Below are 18869 nucleotides of genomic sequence, written 5' to 3' on the forward strand. Positions count from 1 at the left end.
TGCGTTTTCAGGTTAAGCAACGTTGAGGATATTGTTGTAGACATCTCCTTTAAAATTATTTCCAAGGTATGAAAGGTAAACGAGAAATCAGCTTTCATGTCTAAAATCTCACCCACTCCTTTCCAGAAAGGCGTGACTTATGGACACGATATTGAGAATATAGTTGAAAGAAAAATAAAGAATACAGAATAGAAAAACATTTCCCTCCCACTCACTTACCAGCCAATCAGAGTCAAGTATTTTGTACAGCTATAACTATAAATAGTATAAACTATACTACAAATGTATGAAAACCACTGACTCTGTTAATACATCGGACCGGATGTTGTTGTAATAGCTATGTTTGTCAGACTGGACTACTTTTTTTTCTTCTAACCAAATCTTTATTGTCAAAACACACACACACACACACACACACACACACACATATACACACATCTCTAAATAAAATAAAACACAAAAAAACAAACATAAATCCGTCACACTTTCAGATGGGTCACCGAGAGAACACCCCCCTGTCACCATCACAATAAAAAATCTTAAATAAAATGCTTTCATGCATGACCTCACTAGCCAAACACACACTCGCTTTAAGTCTCTCTCTCTCTCTCACACACACACACACACACACAAACCACGGGCATACCAGAGAGCCTATATTTAAAATGAGCCCTGGGGATGTTTTTTATTTTCAGCACTTAGACATTCTATCAAAAATGGTCAATGTGGATACTTGGGTGTAGTGTGTCTATATGTGTGTGTGTGTGTGTGTGATGGCAAGACACAGATATGACAAAATATAGTCATAGCACAGGAATCCCAATGAGTTGACAGCTTTTTTTTACAATGAGATAATAAATGCACATTCAGAAAATGAGCATGAGAGTGCGATTACTGAAATGTTTGAGCCAGACCCAGATAGTTACAAATTTGCTAAGGCTGCAAAATACCACCTTCCAAACTTGTAGCCGTTCCAAATACAGCCCTATCATCCCACGTCTCATTTTCAAAGCCTCTCTTTTCTCTCCCTCTCTCCTCCCACCACAAATCCCAGAACCTCGAGCAACACAGAGGGAGAGAGAGAGAGAGGGAGACAGAGGAGATGAGGGGAGCGTTTAAATCTAGCGTTCCGTGAGTGGTCGGGTCGGTGTCTGGAAATCTTTCACATCCTGTTTACGCCGGGCAGATTTCAGCCCGGGACCGCAGAGAGCTGGCAGAGCCCTGTGCCTGGACACAGCTACTCTCTCTCTCTCTCTCTCTCCCTCTCTCTTTTATATCTGCTCCCTTGCCTCCCTCGCCCTGAGGATCTCAGTCTGCACTCCTTTTCCACACCACCTCCTCCCTATCAACACCTTCAAACCTAAAGCAAACAAGCACATGTCTAGCTCGCTGCCGCAGGAGTACGACGGGTGGAATCAAAATCCTGATAAAAAAGAATCCTTTTTACGCAGACCAAAATCACACAACACCCCCTTTAATATCCAAGTACAGGTTTAATACAGCTATGTGGTCATATTTACAGTGTCCTACATCAAACGGAAAGTTCCAGAGAATCAAGAAAAATGAGATTTTCATGCCTGTAAAGAATTGGAGCAAAATCCTGGTATTTGAGTCAGGAAGCGTAAAAATATAACATCTGAAAAAGTCTGCTAAAGGTGATCAAACAGCGAAGATTAATGAACAAAGGATCCATCTGTCCTCTCGTCTTTTTTATTTTCTCCCCCCCTGAACGGCGAAAGTTTGCAGTTCTGGTCCTGTAATCGCTCTCCTCTCCTCTTTGCCTCCCTCACCTCTTCCTCTGAACTCAGCGGCACTTGCAGGTTTTGACGACCATGTTGGAGAGTTGCTCAACACGTGGTGTGCGGCCTATGAAGTACATGATTGTGAGGGGCTCCAGGTCCTGAGGGACACAGCAAGGTGTGGCGGAGGCCTCAGGGTTCAGCTTGTTGTACAGAGGCAGGATCTGACCAGGGAAAGGAAACAGTAACGATAGTGTGCGAAACAGCTCAGCGAGTCACGTACATTTTAGACCAATCAGGATGCAGCCAGCTGCAGGGATGTTTGCTTATGTTAGTAGGCCACTTTTAAAGGAGGACCTCACCCTATTGAGACATTTTGTTAGACAAGAAGATTGGCACCATTCTCATGTCTGTACAGTAACCTCCTGCCAGTACCTGGTTAGCTTAGCTTAGCATAAAGACTGCAAACAGGTGGAAACAGTTAGCCTGGGTCTGTCCAAATGTAACAAAAGAACATTTAAAGCTCCATAATTAATGTTTATGTCTTGTCCGGCACCATTATATTAACAATACGACTTCAGGCTAGCTGTTTCCCTCTGTCTCCACTCATGGTTGCAGCTTTATATTTACCGTACAGACACAAGATCTAACTCTCTGTTAGGAGATTTTGATTGCTGAGTAGTTACTATGTTCTGTAACCACGGCCTGTCACTTCTTATTTCTCTTTCGATTACTTTAACGTGAACGACAAACACTGTCATCAGTCGTAGGAGCTGAGCAGATCAAATCATGTAAAAGCCACAGTGGCATTTGTTGACAGCTGCAAAATGTCTCACTGCAGCTAATTTAAGCGTCCGATCTGTGTGAAAGTCCTACACATCTAGATTATATTACAGGCAAGACACACAGGCTGTGTTGCGTAAGCCTATATGTTCTGTAACTGGCCTCTGAGAGGTGTCAGCCCATTTATGACACTGGGGTTAACCAATTTTAGCTAACTATGGTGTTTAGCAGCCACAAACAATGCATTTAAAGCTCATTAAAAAAAACATCACCCACTTTTCAAAGTTTCTGTACATTGAAGTCAGGAAGGAAGTTGATTGGTTCAAACCAAAGTGTTTTACAATAAAGGAGCGTGAGATCAGAAGTTCCTTTTGTTTGGACTGTACAACTGTTTATAAGTAATCGATCCCAGATGATTTCTATTTATGCAATGTGGCTGTGGCTGTCATGCTGAGAAGTTTGTCTGTTTCCATTCAAGCTATTAAGAAATAAAAAAAAAAGGTCATGAATCTGATGATTGCAGGAAAATATACTTTGAGAAACAAGAGCACATTTGTCTTTTTCTTCGCTGACTAAGACGTGTCATCTAACTTTATGGTCTGAGTGGTAAAAATAAATATTTTTATTTTAATGTAGAGTATAATACAGTACCTGTTAACTTTATTTGATACTTTACTTCACAACCATAATTTACTTTGCCAAAAGTCTAAAAGAGGCAAATTTTGAATGCTGCGTAGATATTTTAGGTTTGCGATTCAATACCTAGCCCTGGTGATTTCTCATGTTACAGATATATGGAGACACCGGCTCACCATGTTATAGTGGTTGTTGGCACTCCAGAGGTAAGGACAGTTGCCGGCACAGAAGTTGGCTTTGTATCCCTTGGGCTCGTGGATCCATTTCCAGTTGAGGTCACGCCTGAAGTCGATGTAGAGCGAGCGCAGACAGCAGCCCTGGTCTGAGCCACTGAGACACAACAAAGAAAAATATTTTCAACCCCCATCCTGCTTTGCAAAGTCTGGGGCAAAAGCCCAAAGTCATGGGAAAATGACAACGGGTCACCATTGAAGAACCAGCCATCACAAGGTAATGACTATGTAAGGCTGCCAGAGTTTTCCCCTGCAGCGTTAGATAGTCTAAATAAAACCCTGCACGCCTGTTGGCCTGCAGTCTAAACACAGGGTCAATATTGTTAGTTTTGCCACACAATAGTCTGTAAAGTGATCGCTGGGTCAGGAGGAAAAAAACTGAAATCCTCTGCCCACCACAACTCGATTTCATGATTATAAAAACTACAAATCCTGGAAGAATGTCAGTGCTGTCTGTCACACATAACCACAGACACATGGTTGGCGGCCTACCGGGAGCAGGTTGTGGTGTCTGTGGCGGCCGCCCTCTTCTTGCGGTTCTTCTTGGCTGGGTTGTCCACTCTGTCACTGGGCAGCACGGTGAGGATGAGGTGAGGTGTCTTGGTGCTGAAATCCGCCTGGCCTTTGACCTGACCGGGCTTTCTTATCTGACGAAGCTTCTCATCATCCAGCCCTACAGAGAGAGGAGTGTCACAGTTAATACAGTGGGTCTCAAACTGGTTTGGACATTTCTCTAAATCTTTGCTGTTTTATTGTGAAATATTGGAAAGTTTTCCCTCGCCTGGCTCACAAAAACTATTCAAATTAAACAGCTCAAGATATGTGCAACCTGTGATGTGGGTGTGTGAGTAAACATTTCTTTGTTTTTATGGGTCACAAGCCAAAAAAGGTTGGAAACTATTGAGTAATACGTTTGAATTCCTCCAGTTTGGATGCCAGAAAGTTATAACAGTCACAGATTCTGTTCATGAATTTCCTCTAGCACATCTACAGTCCTTACACTGACTATGATGTTTTTCTGTGAAGGCAGTCGAACAGTTTTTGTAGTTCTACAATTTTCTACGATGTTGTTGAACAAATATAACAGCACACAGACAGAAATACATACATAATACAGTTGTTACCAAGGCCAGAAACAACAGCATGCCTGTATCTAATTTTATGCTTCTGCTGGGTATTCGTGGCCTTTAGAAGTACAAGAGCTCCAAACAAGCCCCCGCTTGTCTTACATCAATATCAAAAGTTTTCCCAAGCAGTAAAAAAAACTAACTTGGCTCCAGTGAATGTAAATCCTGAAAAAAGTGCCATGATTTATGGTCTAAATGAAGCAAAACAGACATTCAGTAGTTTCACAGTGTGTGGAAGAACAGTTTCTCCATTATTCCTGTAGGATGGGTGATTCATCAATCATTTTGGAGGCGCCTCTCAGAAGAAGTCTCCACTTTATGTTCACATTTTGTGATCTGCAGGATAAATCTACTACAAGTGCCTTTAATGCCCTTTCAAAGACATTTTTACGACCAACCTGATACATTTTTAATCTCTGCGATCATCGGTATAAAACTGAGGTTAATTGCACTTTCATCAAATCTTTTGGCACACTGGCTTTTTAAAAATTGTTTAAAAGGTGAAATGATGCAACGATAAATAAAGGAGTTATTATTATTAATATTAGCTAAAAGCCTTGGCGCTGCTCTAATCATCCACTCTGCACATATGTACACAAAGAACTGTAACAAACCTGCAAAAAGAGCCTCCAGCTCTTCGCTCTTATTGGGAACAATGTTGTTGGTGGATGGGACGAAGGTGCAGCAGGGACAGTGGACGCCCAACTTCAGGCCAAGATTATTCTCTGATAGGTCAAAGAAGAGTCAGAGAAAAACACACATCGAGATCAGCTAATGAAGATGAAGTTTAAATGATTTGTTGGTCTTGAGACTAACCTGAATCTGACACCCAGTCCTTTATGGTTTCGGTGACATCAACAGAGATCCAGACTCCCTTCGCCTTTGGCTGAACGGTGCGGGAGTCGATGTAACGTTGAGTGGAGGTGCTCTCTTCATCTGGCTTCAGCAGCTGACACAGAAAGATAAGACAGTGATAAAGCTGACGTGCACACGCACAGTCTAACACAAGCAACATGTTGCTGTCTACTCTTCTGCCTGTCAGAAAATTGTATAATCTCCACTTTGGTAAATGGGGCAATGAGTTCATCTTCCTTAAATTTTACATAACACATGAATGGCATCTCCTCGGGCTAAAATTTTTCTGTGAGAGGTGTAAAATGTCTCCCTCCAGCTAAAATATAAATAACTTTAATTCGTGAGGATTTAGTGTTATATATAATAGTCTTGCTGGCACAATGCCCAAAATCCTGAAAGAAGAAATCTTCACAAAAACTAACTTTAATGTCATTCCCACTCACACTTTATAAACTTTATTTTACAAAGGTTTGTCTGTGATGTTGACAGGATGCAGCTCCCGGTCCTGGTCTGGGACCTGAAGTGACTTTCTGTTTTCTGTCCAAATCTCTTCGTTAGTTTAGTTAATTAGTTTTTGCACAGAAATTAATAACATACACACTGACAGTACTGTGTGTGTGAGTGTGTTTTCTATTGCAAGGCTTACTCCAGCCGACCTGCCTACCATGAAGTCTCCAAGGAGTTGTATTCAGTTATTTCTTCGTGTCAGTCTGTTCTAAAAAGGGCTGCCAGATTTTATTGGGTCTTCTGGGAATCTCTCAGTGCCTGTGCCTGTGCTCAGAGCCTTATTCTCTGCAGTCTAATGCACTGCAGTATCTCCTGAAGCCATCTATTATGTGTAGTTGGGGAGGATGTGCACGCTTCCTAGCAAGCAGGGAGGTGACTGAAAAACGTGTTTGTTACGTTGGAAAAGGAATTCCCAAAAGGCAGCTGAGGGAGTCAGGGTCTACTGTTTTACCTAAGACCACACTAAGTGTAGGTTAATATTGCAGGCATGACCAAGATGTCAGTGGGTGTTTACATCCATTGCATGTATCATTTCTGTCAGGGTATATCTTGTCTTACGTTGGTAAAATTAGTTTATGAAGTAGATTGTGCCTTGCACATATAAAGGAGGTGTACAAGGTCTAGTATATATCCCCATTGCTCATATGACAGTCCTGGTCCCAGATGAACCCTTAAATTGGGTCTACATCTAAATTAGGGGAATTGATTTGCCAGATTTGATGGTTTCAAATCTCTGACGCACTAGTTACATTTGGATTTTGAGCAACTTATCTAACCGAGAAGAAACCACTGACCAAAGTGAGAGACACAAAGACATCGATCATCATGTTAGTGTTTAAAAAAAAAAATGCTACAGGCCCAGTAGTGTTGGTGGAAATGTGGCAATGCTAGACCTCCATTAGATTCGGGAAGTTGAAGAACCATTCATGCTCAGTTTATTGCACCATAGGAATGAGTTTATAAGTTGATCAAGTGTGCTAAAGTGAAGTTAAAGAAGTGTGAACTATTGTGGGAAATGTGGTTTATTAGGAAGTAAAAGATTAAAAAGATAATCCTATCCAATCAGTGCTTTGTTTACCTGATAGATCTCCACTCTCTGCTCTGAGGCCCGGGCCTGCGGGTTGGGAGCTCTGAAGATCCTGAACTCAGCCTTGACCAGGGTGCTGTTGGTCAGGTCAACTCCACTAACGTCAAAGTGGACGACTCTGTAGTGAGGGTTGGGAGTTGCTGGCTGTACCACATCTGGATGAAGAAAAAAATGCGATAGATGACTAATGATCTAACAACATCCCATGTCTTCTCTGACAATGTTGTATTTATAACTTTTGGTTAAAACGGCACTGTGATGCATTGTCTCGGACATAATTACTGCTGATGAGTGCCTCAAAGCTAAATTATAGGTTTGGGCATAGTGAGTAGTTGTGCCTGGTCTTATGTTTAATATATGGGTAATTGTTGTGTTCATGCTGTATGAAACATCACCTCCCAACTAGACACTTATGTAATTATGCATCATGTAGTATCCAGCACCATTAATCTTCAAATCTCCTAAATAAAGGTCCATCAACGCCAAGTTTTGCTTCTTTGCCTGCGACTTACCAACCAGAGCTGGTACAAAGAGCACAGTGCCTTGTTCAAAGCTGTTGATAATGTAAGATTTTTTTTTAATAAGGACATTTCATCTGAAGAGAAGGAACCAGCGTTACAATAACTCGACTTAGTACTCATATTCCCATACTTAAGAATGAGAGGGTGGAGATGGGCAGTAGTGGCTCCCAGCAGCATCTCTGGTTCAAATAGGCAATGATGAGCAATATGCAATATATAATTGTTGGTATATTATTTGTGTAAATACCATAATTAAGTGAAATTCTAAGGTTGAGGTTCTCTCAGTTTAAGAGTCTCAATTTGGTAAAACTTTATCCCTGGACTTGACTCCTGTTTAGAGGGCAACGCTTTTTAACTTTTACACAAAATAACAGATTTACCTGATAAAACATGATGCTTTGGTGCAAACTGAACTACTCAGTCATATATGAAGTGGTAAAGATTTAAAAACACCTGGACCTGATTCATTAAAGTGGTGTTTAAGCATTATCTGGACAATTTGGTTGCTGATCTTTTTAGATATTGATACTTTTACTTAAGTATGCATGATCATTTATTTATTTAAAAACGTTGTGGACCATGATCTCATATAATCTGGAACATACATTACAGGTGGACTCACTTGTGTCGGTGCGTGGAGGCAGCATGTCTATCCTATGCACCTCTTTGGCGTAATAGTCCTCCTCGCTGCTCTCGCGGTCGCACGCGGACTCGGCCAGACGCGCGCGCTCCTTCAGCAGCTCCCGCGTGCTGTTGTAGAGCAGCATGACCTCCGGAGGCACCGAGCCAACCGGCGGGTCATCGTCCTCGTCTGGCGGGCTGCGGATACGGAGCTTACTTAGGATTTGTCCGCGGACCGCCTCGATGCGTCGGGACTTCTGTCTGTCCAGGTTAATGGACTGACACGTGTTGATCCCCTCCACCAGCAACACACCGGAGAACCGGAGCAGGAGCAGCAGCAAGGCGAGGCGGGGGAGCCACATTGTCCGGTGAAGAGACGGAGGGGACAGAGGCACTCCCTGAACGGCCGTGGAGGAAATCAGCTCAAACAATAAAGGGCACAAGTGGACTGACTATAGCTGAGCCTCCAAACCACCAAGAAATATGCGAAGTGGTTTAAAATTTAAAAAGTGCCCAAAGCCTGCATGAATAAGATAAAATAAAAAAGCCCAAAACTATTTCAATCAAAACCACTTTATGTGGAAAAAATGAAAAACCACATGTGCTTACTTTACATTTATTCTGCTGAGGTAAATTTAAAACATTGTTCATCCATGCGCCTGCATATTTGAACTAAAGACGCATTGTCATTTAAGTGATTAAAACTCAGATTTAAAGGGGAAACAACTACAAACACACTACAACCAAACTTCACTGTAAAAAACTCAAATTTAGTGGAAATCTGGCTGCCGCTTAAATTCCAATCTGGTGCGCTCAAAAGCTCCGGTGCCGTCCCGTGCCTGTGCGTGCGCGCGTCTTTACGCGTGTGTGTATATATGTATAAAAAAGGTGAAAATATTTTAATTGCAGTCTAACCGATACGTTGGGTCCGTCTCCGTTTTCCGTCGTCCATCCTCGCTTAATTCAACAGCTTTCAGGAGAAAAGGAGTCATCACAGGAGCTCAGCCCATGTCGCAAATCCTCCAAACAAAAAAAAAACCTGAGCTGGTTCACTTCATCTGAAGCAGCATGGTTCCCGTGATTTTACCTCCGAAAGACCCATCTGTGGAGCGAAAACTTGGCCCATAACCGCTTCCAGAAAATCTAGTTACACCTTTAAAAATATATACATATATACCCAATGAGATCCTCCCATTCACTGTTATAGGTAAACAGAAAAACTCAAGCGCAGGAAAGAAACTGTTGATTTATGTTGGAAACCCCATGGTGGGCCCGTTAATCCCCCTCATATAAACATCAAAACACGGAAAAAAGTCAGACGACGTAAAAAGACATGACGCAGAAAAAATATATGAAAGAAGTCCTTGTGCTGTGAATTAAAAAAAAATGGAGGAAACTTTACAGTAAATTACAGATCCTCAGTTTAAATGAGCTCCAGCCTGATGTGTGCTGGGCTGAAAACACTCAGAGACCTGCTGCTGCATGATGTGACTCCATTATTCTGCAGGATCCTCTGTGAGAAATGCACAGAGCTCCAGACAGAAAGAGGAGGAGGAGGTGGAGGGAGGGACTGGATGTGAGAGAGGAGAGGAGGTGGTGGTGGTGGTGGTGGGCGGGTTGCCACCAAAGTGAAGGGAGTGTGTGATTATGTAGGCAAGAGCCATCTTCCTCTCTCTCTCTCACACACACACACTCACAATGCAATTTCTCTTCTCCACAAAAATGCTTGTACCACCCTCTCTCAGCAGGTAAACATCCCCTGAGGGAGTATCAGCCTTAAAGGAGTAGTTACAGATTCTAGGGAAATATGCTTATTCACTCTCTGACAGAGAACTACAATATTGTAGCTTAGAACTGGTTAGCTTAGCATAAACACTGGGAACAAAGGGAAACTGTTAGCCTGGTTCTGTCCACCTACCTGTATCTCTAAAGCTCACTCGTTATTAACACACATTATGTCTTGCTTGGTTAATCTATGCTTAGTGACTTGGCTCGGACCTGTTGCCAAGACTCAAGTGAAGAAGTTACTGGTCCCAGCCACTGACAGTATAAAGAATGGACGTCATATCTGTGATGTGGATGCACAGGTTTCTGAAGAGATGTTTTGAAGCTCCATCTGCCGGCTAATCTAAAAATGGACGTGGATCATCGGTGGACCGAATGAAGCCTGGGTGCTCGAATGGCACTTACCTGCCGATCAAAGAGGCCATGCTCTAAATTTTTAATTTACCAGGCTGTAAACATGTTTATTTCTGCTGTGAAATTGGACATTTGAACATGGAGGCTTATGGAGATTGACTTGTTCTGTAACCAGCCTCAAGTGGACGTTTGAGGAACTGTAGTTTTTGGCTTCACTTTACAGCCACAGAGGTTTGCTGGTTGGTCCCAGCCAAGAAATAGCCCTACACATGTCTGCCCACTAAACGTTTAAGTTGTACAAAAAACCAATTCAACAAATCAGCTACAGCAGGTTAATTACTGAGATTTAGAGGCGCTGTTATATTTAGACAGAGCTAAGTGAACTGTTTCTCTTTCCCGATTGTTGAACCTTTAAACATCGAACTGTTAAAATGGGCCGATGAAGAAATCAGATGTATTACTTCATTCAGGTGATTTCAAAATGCAGCTTTAAAGGGATCTCAGTGTAACTTTCATCTTAAGCCTCGTTCATGCCACTAGCTTGAGGCTTATCCTAATTTCATTAAATCATTCCACGGCCGATCCCTTTTTATCTTTATCTTTTCTAGCTTTCAATCTAGTCCCTTTCTTTCCTCTCTGCTCCTCTTCGGTCTCATTGTTAATTACAGCTCAGAACTTGGAGAGGACTGTTAATCTGTCAGGGGTGGCTTTTATTGCTGCTCTGCTGCCATCCCATTATACCGTTATTATAGTTGCGGGTGCAGGCCTGTAATTGCTGTAAGTAGAAGGGAAAAGGTAGGAGAGACTCAGGCTGCCTCGAGGCTTCTGGTCAGGGTAAACCCCCCTCTTCATCGTCTGTCCTGGCAAGGTTTCTAAAAATGATAACACTGGCTGTGAACAAACAGGCTCCTGTTCCAACTTGACTAACGCTACAGCGTCTTAGACGGCCTAAAACATAAAGAAAGACACCTAATTTGTCTCTTTTTGTTCCTTTGCAATCTTAAGGACCTCAGACACCCTGTGGAGTATCTCAGATCACAGCCCGCCCAGGTGGGGTGTCATGAGTGTGTGTGCTGTAATGTGTGGCATAAAAAAAGACTTCCTCAAAAACAACTTCTAGCCTGCCTGCCTGCCTTTTTTCTGCTTCTTTTCCTCAAAGCCAAATATAGACAAGCCACTGCCACGTCATCTGGCCCTCAGCACTTTCTTCAACCCTTAGAGAGAGAGAGGGCGAGATGGGGTTCAAAGCCTGCCTCTCACTCGTGAAGCCTCGAGGGTTTATATTTTAATACGTCTGTAATAAAAATGAATCCATATTTTCTACAAAAACCTCAAACAATTTTGGCCGTCATGGAAATCAGGACAGTTTTATTGAAAAAGAAAAAAAAAAAAACAGTCACAAAAATAAATACAGATTAAAAACCACTGGGGGTTACGCTCAGGGAACATTTCCATCTGTTATTCCTCAAATCTTTTTCCTCCGTTGGAAGCCACTTCAATCAACTGAACAGCAGGGCCACTTTTCACATGGCACCAACTTAAATCTGAGTGCGGCCTCTCTCTCCCTCTCTGACTACCCACAATCCCATCTCGGGTTGTGTCTGGTGCCGTCTACACCTCGTCTTCATTCAGCAGCATGTTGGGGATTCCTCTGGAGATCGGGAACTCTCGTCCCGATTCAGGACACTGCAGGCAGCCCTCTATCACCTCCACCTGCAACAACCAGAACAAACAGAGGCCACTAGAGGTCATCATAGAGTGGAACACATCACATGGCCAAAAGTATGTGGACACCCCTGTCGCCATACTTTTGGTTTGTATGGTTTGGCTTCGACCCATTTAGGTTTCATCTGAGGGAAACCTTAAAAGCTACAGCAGACAATCGTTTAGACCAGTGGTTATCAAACTGTGGGCTGTGGCCCAGTACAGGGCCATGAAACATTAGGCCAAGGGAAAAAATTATGATTCAGCAAACACATAAATCTTAGCTTTCTTTGTGGTAGTTATCTTGAACTTGGTGCAGTCTGGGCTTCATCTTTCATGGTCCATCCCGACCCAAGTAGGTCATTAGTATCCATGGTAACAAGTCTCTCATCAACACCTTTCAGCATTGTATGAAATCTGCCAACTACAAGTACACATTTATGTGGCGACAGTCTGGAGAAGCCCCTTTCCTGTTTCAGCGTGACAATGCTCCCTGTGCCCAAAGACAGCTCCATACAAAAACAGTTTTCTGAGTTTGGCGTGGAAGAACTTTACCAGACTGTGATCTTATCACGTATAATTGGTGCGACCTCAGTGATGCTCTTGTGGCTGAATTGGAGCATATCCCTGCAGACTGGCTCCAAAATCTGTTGGAAAGCCCAGAACAGCCTATCATATCCGTGGCAGACATGAACACTGTGTGTGGTTGTTTTGGGCCACACAATCAGTTTCTCAAGCGTCACACTTTGTCGCTACAGTGTTACTTTGACCGATTTGTTCAGAGGAGCCGAACTCTCTTGCACTGACTATGAGAACCTATTTAATTTTAGCCTCTGAATGTCCACACTATTACATTGTGAGGTCTGTTGGTGAAGGTGAAGGTGAAGATGAATGAGGTGGGGTTCAATCCTCAACACGCCTCATACTCTCAAGCCAAACGTCCATTAGACTACAGAGTTGTATTTTTTGCTATCCTTCCTGATGCGGTGCGGCTCTGTCTTGTCTGTCCATGTGCCATTTGTTTGTTTCATTCTGAGGGATCCACTGTCTTTGAGAACAACTTTGGTGTAGATGTAGCCACTTGTCAATCCTAAAAATAAAGCATAGATGCTAATTAACTTGTCATTTGTGACTGTGTTTGCACTGGGAGTATTTCGGGGCCACAAACAAAGCCTAGGCCAGCTCTGTAGCAGCACACTTACCATTAATACCAATGATGGTAATGTCATTGTTCATCACTTCAATCCAGTGTGTTTAATGTTTAGGATTCAACGCAGTTTTGGCCACAGAGTGCACAGACTGGGGTTCAAAAATGTCTAAGTATTGTAAGTATGTCTACAGAATTTTAGTTCCTGTGTTTGATGTCCACAAAAATAGTCGGATCTCCTCCACTGAATGGACATGGTGCACTTGCAGACACTGTGCAGGAAACCACCACATGAAAGCTTTGTTGCTAATTGCTGTTGCCAGTAATAGAAACAGGATGTCAAGTACACGCTGCATCTTTCTATGTCACTGTGAGAGGCTGAATATTGTAAGCTGTAGTTTTAAACAGAAGGTGTACTTAAGTGTTCTGCAGAAAGTTATCCCATAATTATCATAATGATTCACTTTGTTGAATGACACAAGAGCAGGAAACACTGCTGGGATCCACAAAGTAAATCATGTCAGGAATGGAGTCTTTGTTTCATCCTGTTAAAGATGATTTCAGGCTTGAAGCAATGTGTGTTTGACTGAAAATTAAAAATGAAAGAGCTAAAACTATGTGTAAATTATAATATTTCTCCCAAAATGAGACCTTTTTAGATCTGAGGAAAAGAACCAAAGCTGCTATGGTTGCTAAAAATGATTAAAAGTAATTATTAAAGCGATTTTTAAGCAAAAATTCATAATATGTTTTGGTTTCAGCTTCTCTACCATGAGGACATGTTTTATATTTACTGTGAACTAAATGTGTTTGGGGTTTTGGACTTTTGGTCAAACGCAATAAAATATCTAGTGATGCCACCAAAGCCTCTGGGAAAATGTTATGAGTTTTCATGATTTTATGTCATGTTAAAAAGAGAAAAATCTTCAGTTAGTCTAAAACCATCAACAGACGGATTCATAATGCCCCAAAGAAAACACAGCCACTTGTTGTTACTAGAAATGCAACTATATACTGTAGTAAAGATGACTGATGCTTCATACCTCTAATAACACTCTGTGCACTTTCTTCAGGAAATCTTCATTTTTCTCATAATCTGACACCAGCTCGCCCGGCAGGTCTTGCCGTTGACCCAGCTATAGAAGAAAAGGAGACAAAAACAAGTGTTCAAACAGGGAAGAGGAGACCAGGACATGTCCTCCACCTACTGGTGAACAAGACACGAAAGAAACAAAAACACAACAGCCAGTGAAATACTGGAGAGAATGGACCGAGTCATAGAAGTACTTCATCTGCAACCACTGCTCTGCAACCAATCTGGTCCTATAAAAAGGATGATAAGGGGAGACATACTGTGTATATTTTATATTTATTTATTTTGCTACTAGAGATTTAAAAGACTAGAGATCTGACTCCTGGATAAACTGATGAAACCTGCCAGTGCAAGTCCAAATGTTTTGTTTGAATACACAGCAGGTTGTACAAGACCTCGCAATAAACTCAGCTGAGACACTCAGGCGATGGTTTATGCAACCACTGCCCAATACCTTTTTTTGGCCTTTTCAAGCTTTATTTTGATAGAAATGTGGGGAGAGAGAGATGGGGAATGACATGAGGGAAAGAGCCACAGGTCGGATTCGAACCCTGGGTTTCCGCATCAAGGACTGAGCCTTTACACATGGGGCGGACCAACTGAGCTAAACGGTCTAATACTTCATACTGTCTATACCCGTTTCCTTCCGCCATGTTTTGTCATCAATTAATCTAAATAGTGTTTAATAATTAACACCTGTGTATAATATTGTCATTTATGTTTTTCCACATATCCTCTTCTTTGTTTAAAATAAGATCTTGTTTCCAGATTCTTCTTAAACTTTGTTGTTCGTCTGATTGTGAAGTTCTTAATATTCTACTGTGATTCAAACAGGATATTTTCCACCGCTATGTCCTGGCTTGTTCCAAATTGAAGAATATTCCTAATCATATTGAAAAATACAAGCAGCTTATAAACATTTATCCATCACTCTCTGGAATACTCCAAACGTGGATTGGTTTTCATGCTGCTGTGATATCTTCAGACAGTCTGCTGCAGTCTGACTCACCTCCTCTGCAGCCTGGACCAGAGCGCTCCACTCCAGTTTGGGGATCATCCTGCTGACAAACTGGGGGTTGAACTCCACCTCATTCATCTTCACCTCTGTCGCCTGCGCAAATAAAATAACACCATCTATTAGCGTGGACATTCAGCGGCTGTCCTCTACACATATAGCAGCGTTCCTCTGACACTTCCCCACATAAAAACACATCATAGTTTACTGTGATCAGTAAAGAGAGATTGTTTTTCACAGGATCATAAAAGTGTAACCGACACATCGATCAAACGTGAAGCATTTTAGGACGTTTGGAAAAAACTGTAGTGCACATGTGATAGATAAGTTACCTTTTACATTTTTTCTTTTATAGATATTTTGGGGGCATTTCATGCTTCATTTGACAGTGACAGCTCTGAGAGATAGACAGAAAATCCAGCAGAGGGAGGGAGAGGAGATGATACAGCAAAGAGCCCAAACCAAAATCTAACACTTCAGCTTTGATACATAAAGTGCAAACTCTATCAGGTGAACTACCAGGGTGCCCCACACTGTGGGAGGTTTTGAGAGCTATGGGGTGCATATTTATTTCACACTGACAAATCAGCAAATAGTAAATAGGGCGTATGATTTGTGGAGGGAGGGACTGGATGTGAGAGAGGAGAGGAGGTGGTGGTGAGATTTGATTTCTACTGGGCCAAGAGAAAAAACCATGATTCAGCAATTATTTTTATTATTTTTTTTTTTTTTTGCAGTAGTTATCTTGAACTTGTTGCAGCTTAGGCTTTATTTTCATTGTCCATCCTGATCACTACCGAGTTTTAATTAAAGTAAGTCACTCATCAACACCTTTCATAAAACACATATTTATGCACATAATGCAGGTTCAAGTATTTGGTTTGATGTTTTATGATTGAAGGAAATATGTTCAACACATCTGTAACATGATGTTGGGTTGACTGGACGTCTGTCAGATTAGTTTTAGTTTAGTTGTTATGCTCACTCACCATCTCTGTTGTTAGCTTTCTAATCTCTCGGTCGCTGGTTGTACAATCTAAATCAGTCCGGTGCTCCGGTTAAAGTCAGATTTGGAGTCTCTAACCGTCTCTGTCTCTCTCATGTCTTCATAAAAACATTAGTGTCGTTGTGTATGGGCGGTGTTAGCAGTGTTGTTAGCTCACCTTGATGAGCAGCGGGTATCCTTTCGTGACTCCCTTCACGTGAGAGGTCAACATGTTGTGCGTGAGTAGCTTCATGTCCACAGCGAAGTGTCCAAACAACGTTTACCTGGTTAACACGAGCAGACAGGTGCAGACAGGTGCAGACAGGAGCAGACAGGTGCAGACAGGTGCAGTTTACTGTCACTGTTCAAATCACGACACAGCGTTCACATGTGGACCAGAAGTGTCAGCGCTCAAAAACATCCCCCGGAAACCTTTTCTCCGCTGTCGTTGGTTCCTCTTTGTAATGTTGTCATGTGACTGTTTTAAAGCTGCAGCGTGTAAGATTTGGAGACTTTATGGAACATAATATTCACAACTATGTCTTCATGCATGTATAATCTCCTTAAAATAACAATCCTTTTATTTCTGTTTCTCCTTTTATATCTACAGCGGCAGCGGCTCCTCTGTCATGGACCTGTTTTTATTGTTGTATTCTTGTAATTTGATACTTTTATGGTTCTTTTTGTTTGTTTCTGTTATTTGCTGTCCACTCTCATTTATTGTAAGGTGTCCTTGGGTGACAGAAAGGCGCCTTTGAAATAAAATTTATTATTATTATTATTATTAAATTATTATTATTATTATTATTATTATTGTTGTTGTTGTTGTTGTTGTTATTGTTATATTTAAACACCACATTTCTACAGTAGCCCAGAACAGACAAACCAAACAGTGACTCTAAACAGGATCCTTAAAGTGTTGCCTCTCCTTTACACCAGGAAAGCCAGGGTGATGTGAGGAGATTGCAATGCAGAAATGAGTCCACTAGATGCAACTAAATTCGACACACTGGACCTTTAAATATCTGTATGCCTCTTCAGAGAAGTCCTTTTAACGTACCATACTTTATGTATTATACTGTAACAGCATTTTCTCCAGTGATATTTACAGTAACCAGAGAGAGAAGTAACATTCAGAATGTTTACTGTAACAAGTTAAAGTGATAAATAAAAGTTTATAAATGCTCTATTCAGAATTGATTATATTTAAAATGACAGTATCATGAGAATATTGTACAAAAGAATATTATCACATATATTGATTGGATTGCTTTTAATCATGCATTAACATGCAAGTAGAATTTTAATGCTGTAGCTTCACTAAAATTGAATAAATTCGATCTGCTTGTAGTTTTTGATAGATACGTTTGAGTGTTACAGCCACAGTTACATGTATTATAAACACAAACAGGCATGAGATAAGTCTAAAGTGACTACAGCATAAATCGTATTAAAGCGTCTAAGGGAACGAAAAATATTTAGCTCTATCTGTGTAAAAATATGCAAAGAAAAATATACATAAACTTTGCGCATTGTGCATTCTTAGTCAGATAATGAGTCATCAGTCATCAGAAGGTCATATAGTGAATGTGAGGCATGATGCTGAGAAGTTTATGGAGCATCATCCTCCTCTCAACAACCAGGAGCTCCAGAGCAGTCCCCAGCACAGAGCCAGCCTTTTAAATCAGTCTGTTCATTTTGGTATTTTTATCTGTATGTATTATGCTTTATAAAACAATAAAAGGACCATAAAATTGTTTCTCAGGGACCAGAAAGAGAGCTCACATTACACCAGCTTTAAAACCTCAGCACTGGCTACCTGTCTGCTGCAGAATGGATTTTAAGATCCTTTTATTGGCTTATGCTTTTAGTCACACATATTTATGCTTTAACATATGAACCCTCAGGTCTTCTGGGAGTGGATTTTTTATTACACCTAAAGTCAGATAGAAACCCACAGTGAAGCGTGCTTTTATTTCTGTGTTTTATGTCTGTGGAAGAGCCTCACTGAAGACCTGAGGGCGTCAAGTAATGTCCCTATTTTTAAAAACAAACTCAAGATCGATCCGTTTTGTCTGGCTTTTACTTGAAATTTATTTATTTGTCTTTTTATAGAGTTTAAATTTTCTAGTTATAGAGTGTAATCTGTTTTTTTAATCACAATAAACAGGCCATTTTATAGTGTGACGGGCATAAGTCGGATGTATTTATGTATTGTGCATTATGTACTCAGCAGCACAAATATCAGGCAAAGATGGTGGTTCAGTTTTTATACTCAAATTTTTTATTTTTTGTATTAATTTTGTATACTCCTTGTCTTTGTATTATACAGGTCATTCATACAGTTTATGATATAGTAAATAGTAATTACACACAAGAGGTGTAACAAGCATCCATCTGTCACCCTCACAGACATGCATCAGACATGCGCGCACACAAACACACTCTCATTCACATTCTCACACACATTCTCACACAAACACACGCATAAACACGCATAAACACACATAAACACACACACAGACACACACACAAAGAAAGACTCATCCCTTACACTTATTAAACAAAAAAAGATAAAAATGTAAAACTTTTTTTTAAACCACAAAACCCAAATTTTCGTCCTCCATTATTACCAGATTCACATCATCTTGACTCTTATTTGAAAACAAGTATGACA

General features: G+C 41.1%; 2 protein-coding genes across 2 annotated transcripts; both read right to left on the reverse strand.

Annotated features, from left to right (window-relative positions):
* Nucleotides 1–684: 684 nt before the first annotated feature.
* On the reverse strand, nt 685–9781 carry tgfb5 (transforming growth factor, beta 5). The gene is made up of 7 exons (XM_010739184.3): nt 8111–9781; nt 6959–7122; nt 5335–5467; nt 5133–5243; nt 3884–4064; nt 3335–3488; nt 685–1963 (listed from the first exon to the last, which is right to left on the reverse strand). The coding sequence occupies exons 1-7, from the start codon at nt 8469–8471 to the stop codon at nt 1805–1807; spliced, it is 1263 nt and encodes a 420-aa protein (XP_010737486.1). The 5' UTR covers nt 8472–9781; the 3' UTR covers nt 685–1804.
* Nucleotides 9782–11587: 1806 nt separating this feature from the next.
* Nucleotides 11588–16614, reverse strand: trmt112 (tRNA methyltransferase activator subunit 11-2). The gene is made up of 4 exons (XM_010739183.3): nt 16371–16614; nt 15202–15303; nt 14143–14235; nt 11588–11961 (listed from the first exon to the last, which is right to left on the reverse strand). The coding sequence occupies exons 1-4, from the start codon at nt 16443–16445 to the stop codon at nt 11860–11862; spliced, it is 372 nt and encodes a 123-aa protein (XP_010737485.1). The 5' UTR covers nt 16446–16614; the 3' UTR covers nt 11588–11859.
* Nucleotides 16615–18869: the final 2255 nt, after the last annotated feature.

The sequence above is a fragment of the Larimichthys crocea genome, chromosome I (genome assembly GCF_000972845.2).
Source record: "Larimichthys crocea isolate SSNF chromosome I, L_crocea_2.0, whole genome shotgun sequence".
Lineage (NCBI taxonomy): Eukaryota > Metazoa > Chordata > Actinopteri > Sciaenidae > Larimichthys > Larimichthys crocea.

Excerpts from the sequence above, each read along its gene's own strand:
- tgfb5 (XM_010739184.3), bottom strand. The coding sequence starts at position 8,471 with ATGTGGCTCCCCCGCCTCGCCTTGCTGCTGCTCCTGCTCCGGTTCTCC. Across the intron at positions 3,489-3,883 it reads GACACCACAACCTGCTCCCG|TGGCTCAGACCAGGGCTGCT; the intron begins GTAGGCCGCCAA and ends GTTGTGTCTCAG. Across the intron at positions 1,964-3,334 it reads CCAACAACCACTATAACATG|ATCCTGCCTCTGTACAACAA; the intron begins GTGAGCCGGTGT and ends TTCCCTGGTCAG.
- trmt112 (XM_010739183.3), bottom strand. The coding sequence starts at position 16,445 with ATGAAGCTACTCACGCACAACATGTTGACCTCTCACGTGAAGGGAGTC. Across the intron at positions 15,304-16,370 it reads GATACCCGCTGCTCATCAAG|GCGACAGAGGTGAAGATGAA; the intron begins GTGAGCTAACAA and ends TTATTTGCGCAG. Across the intron at positions 14,236-15,201 it reads TGGTCCAGGCTGCAGAGGAG|CTGGGTCAACGGCAAGACCT; the intron begins GTGAGTCAGACT and ends TTTCTTCTATAG.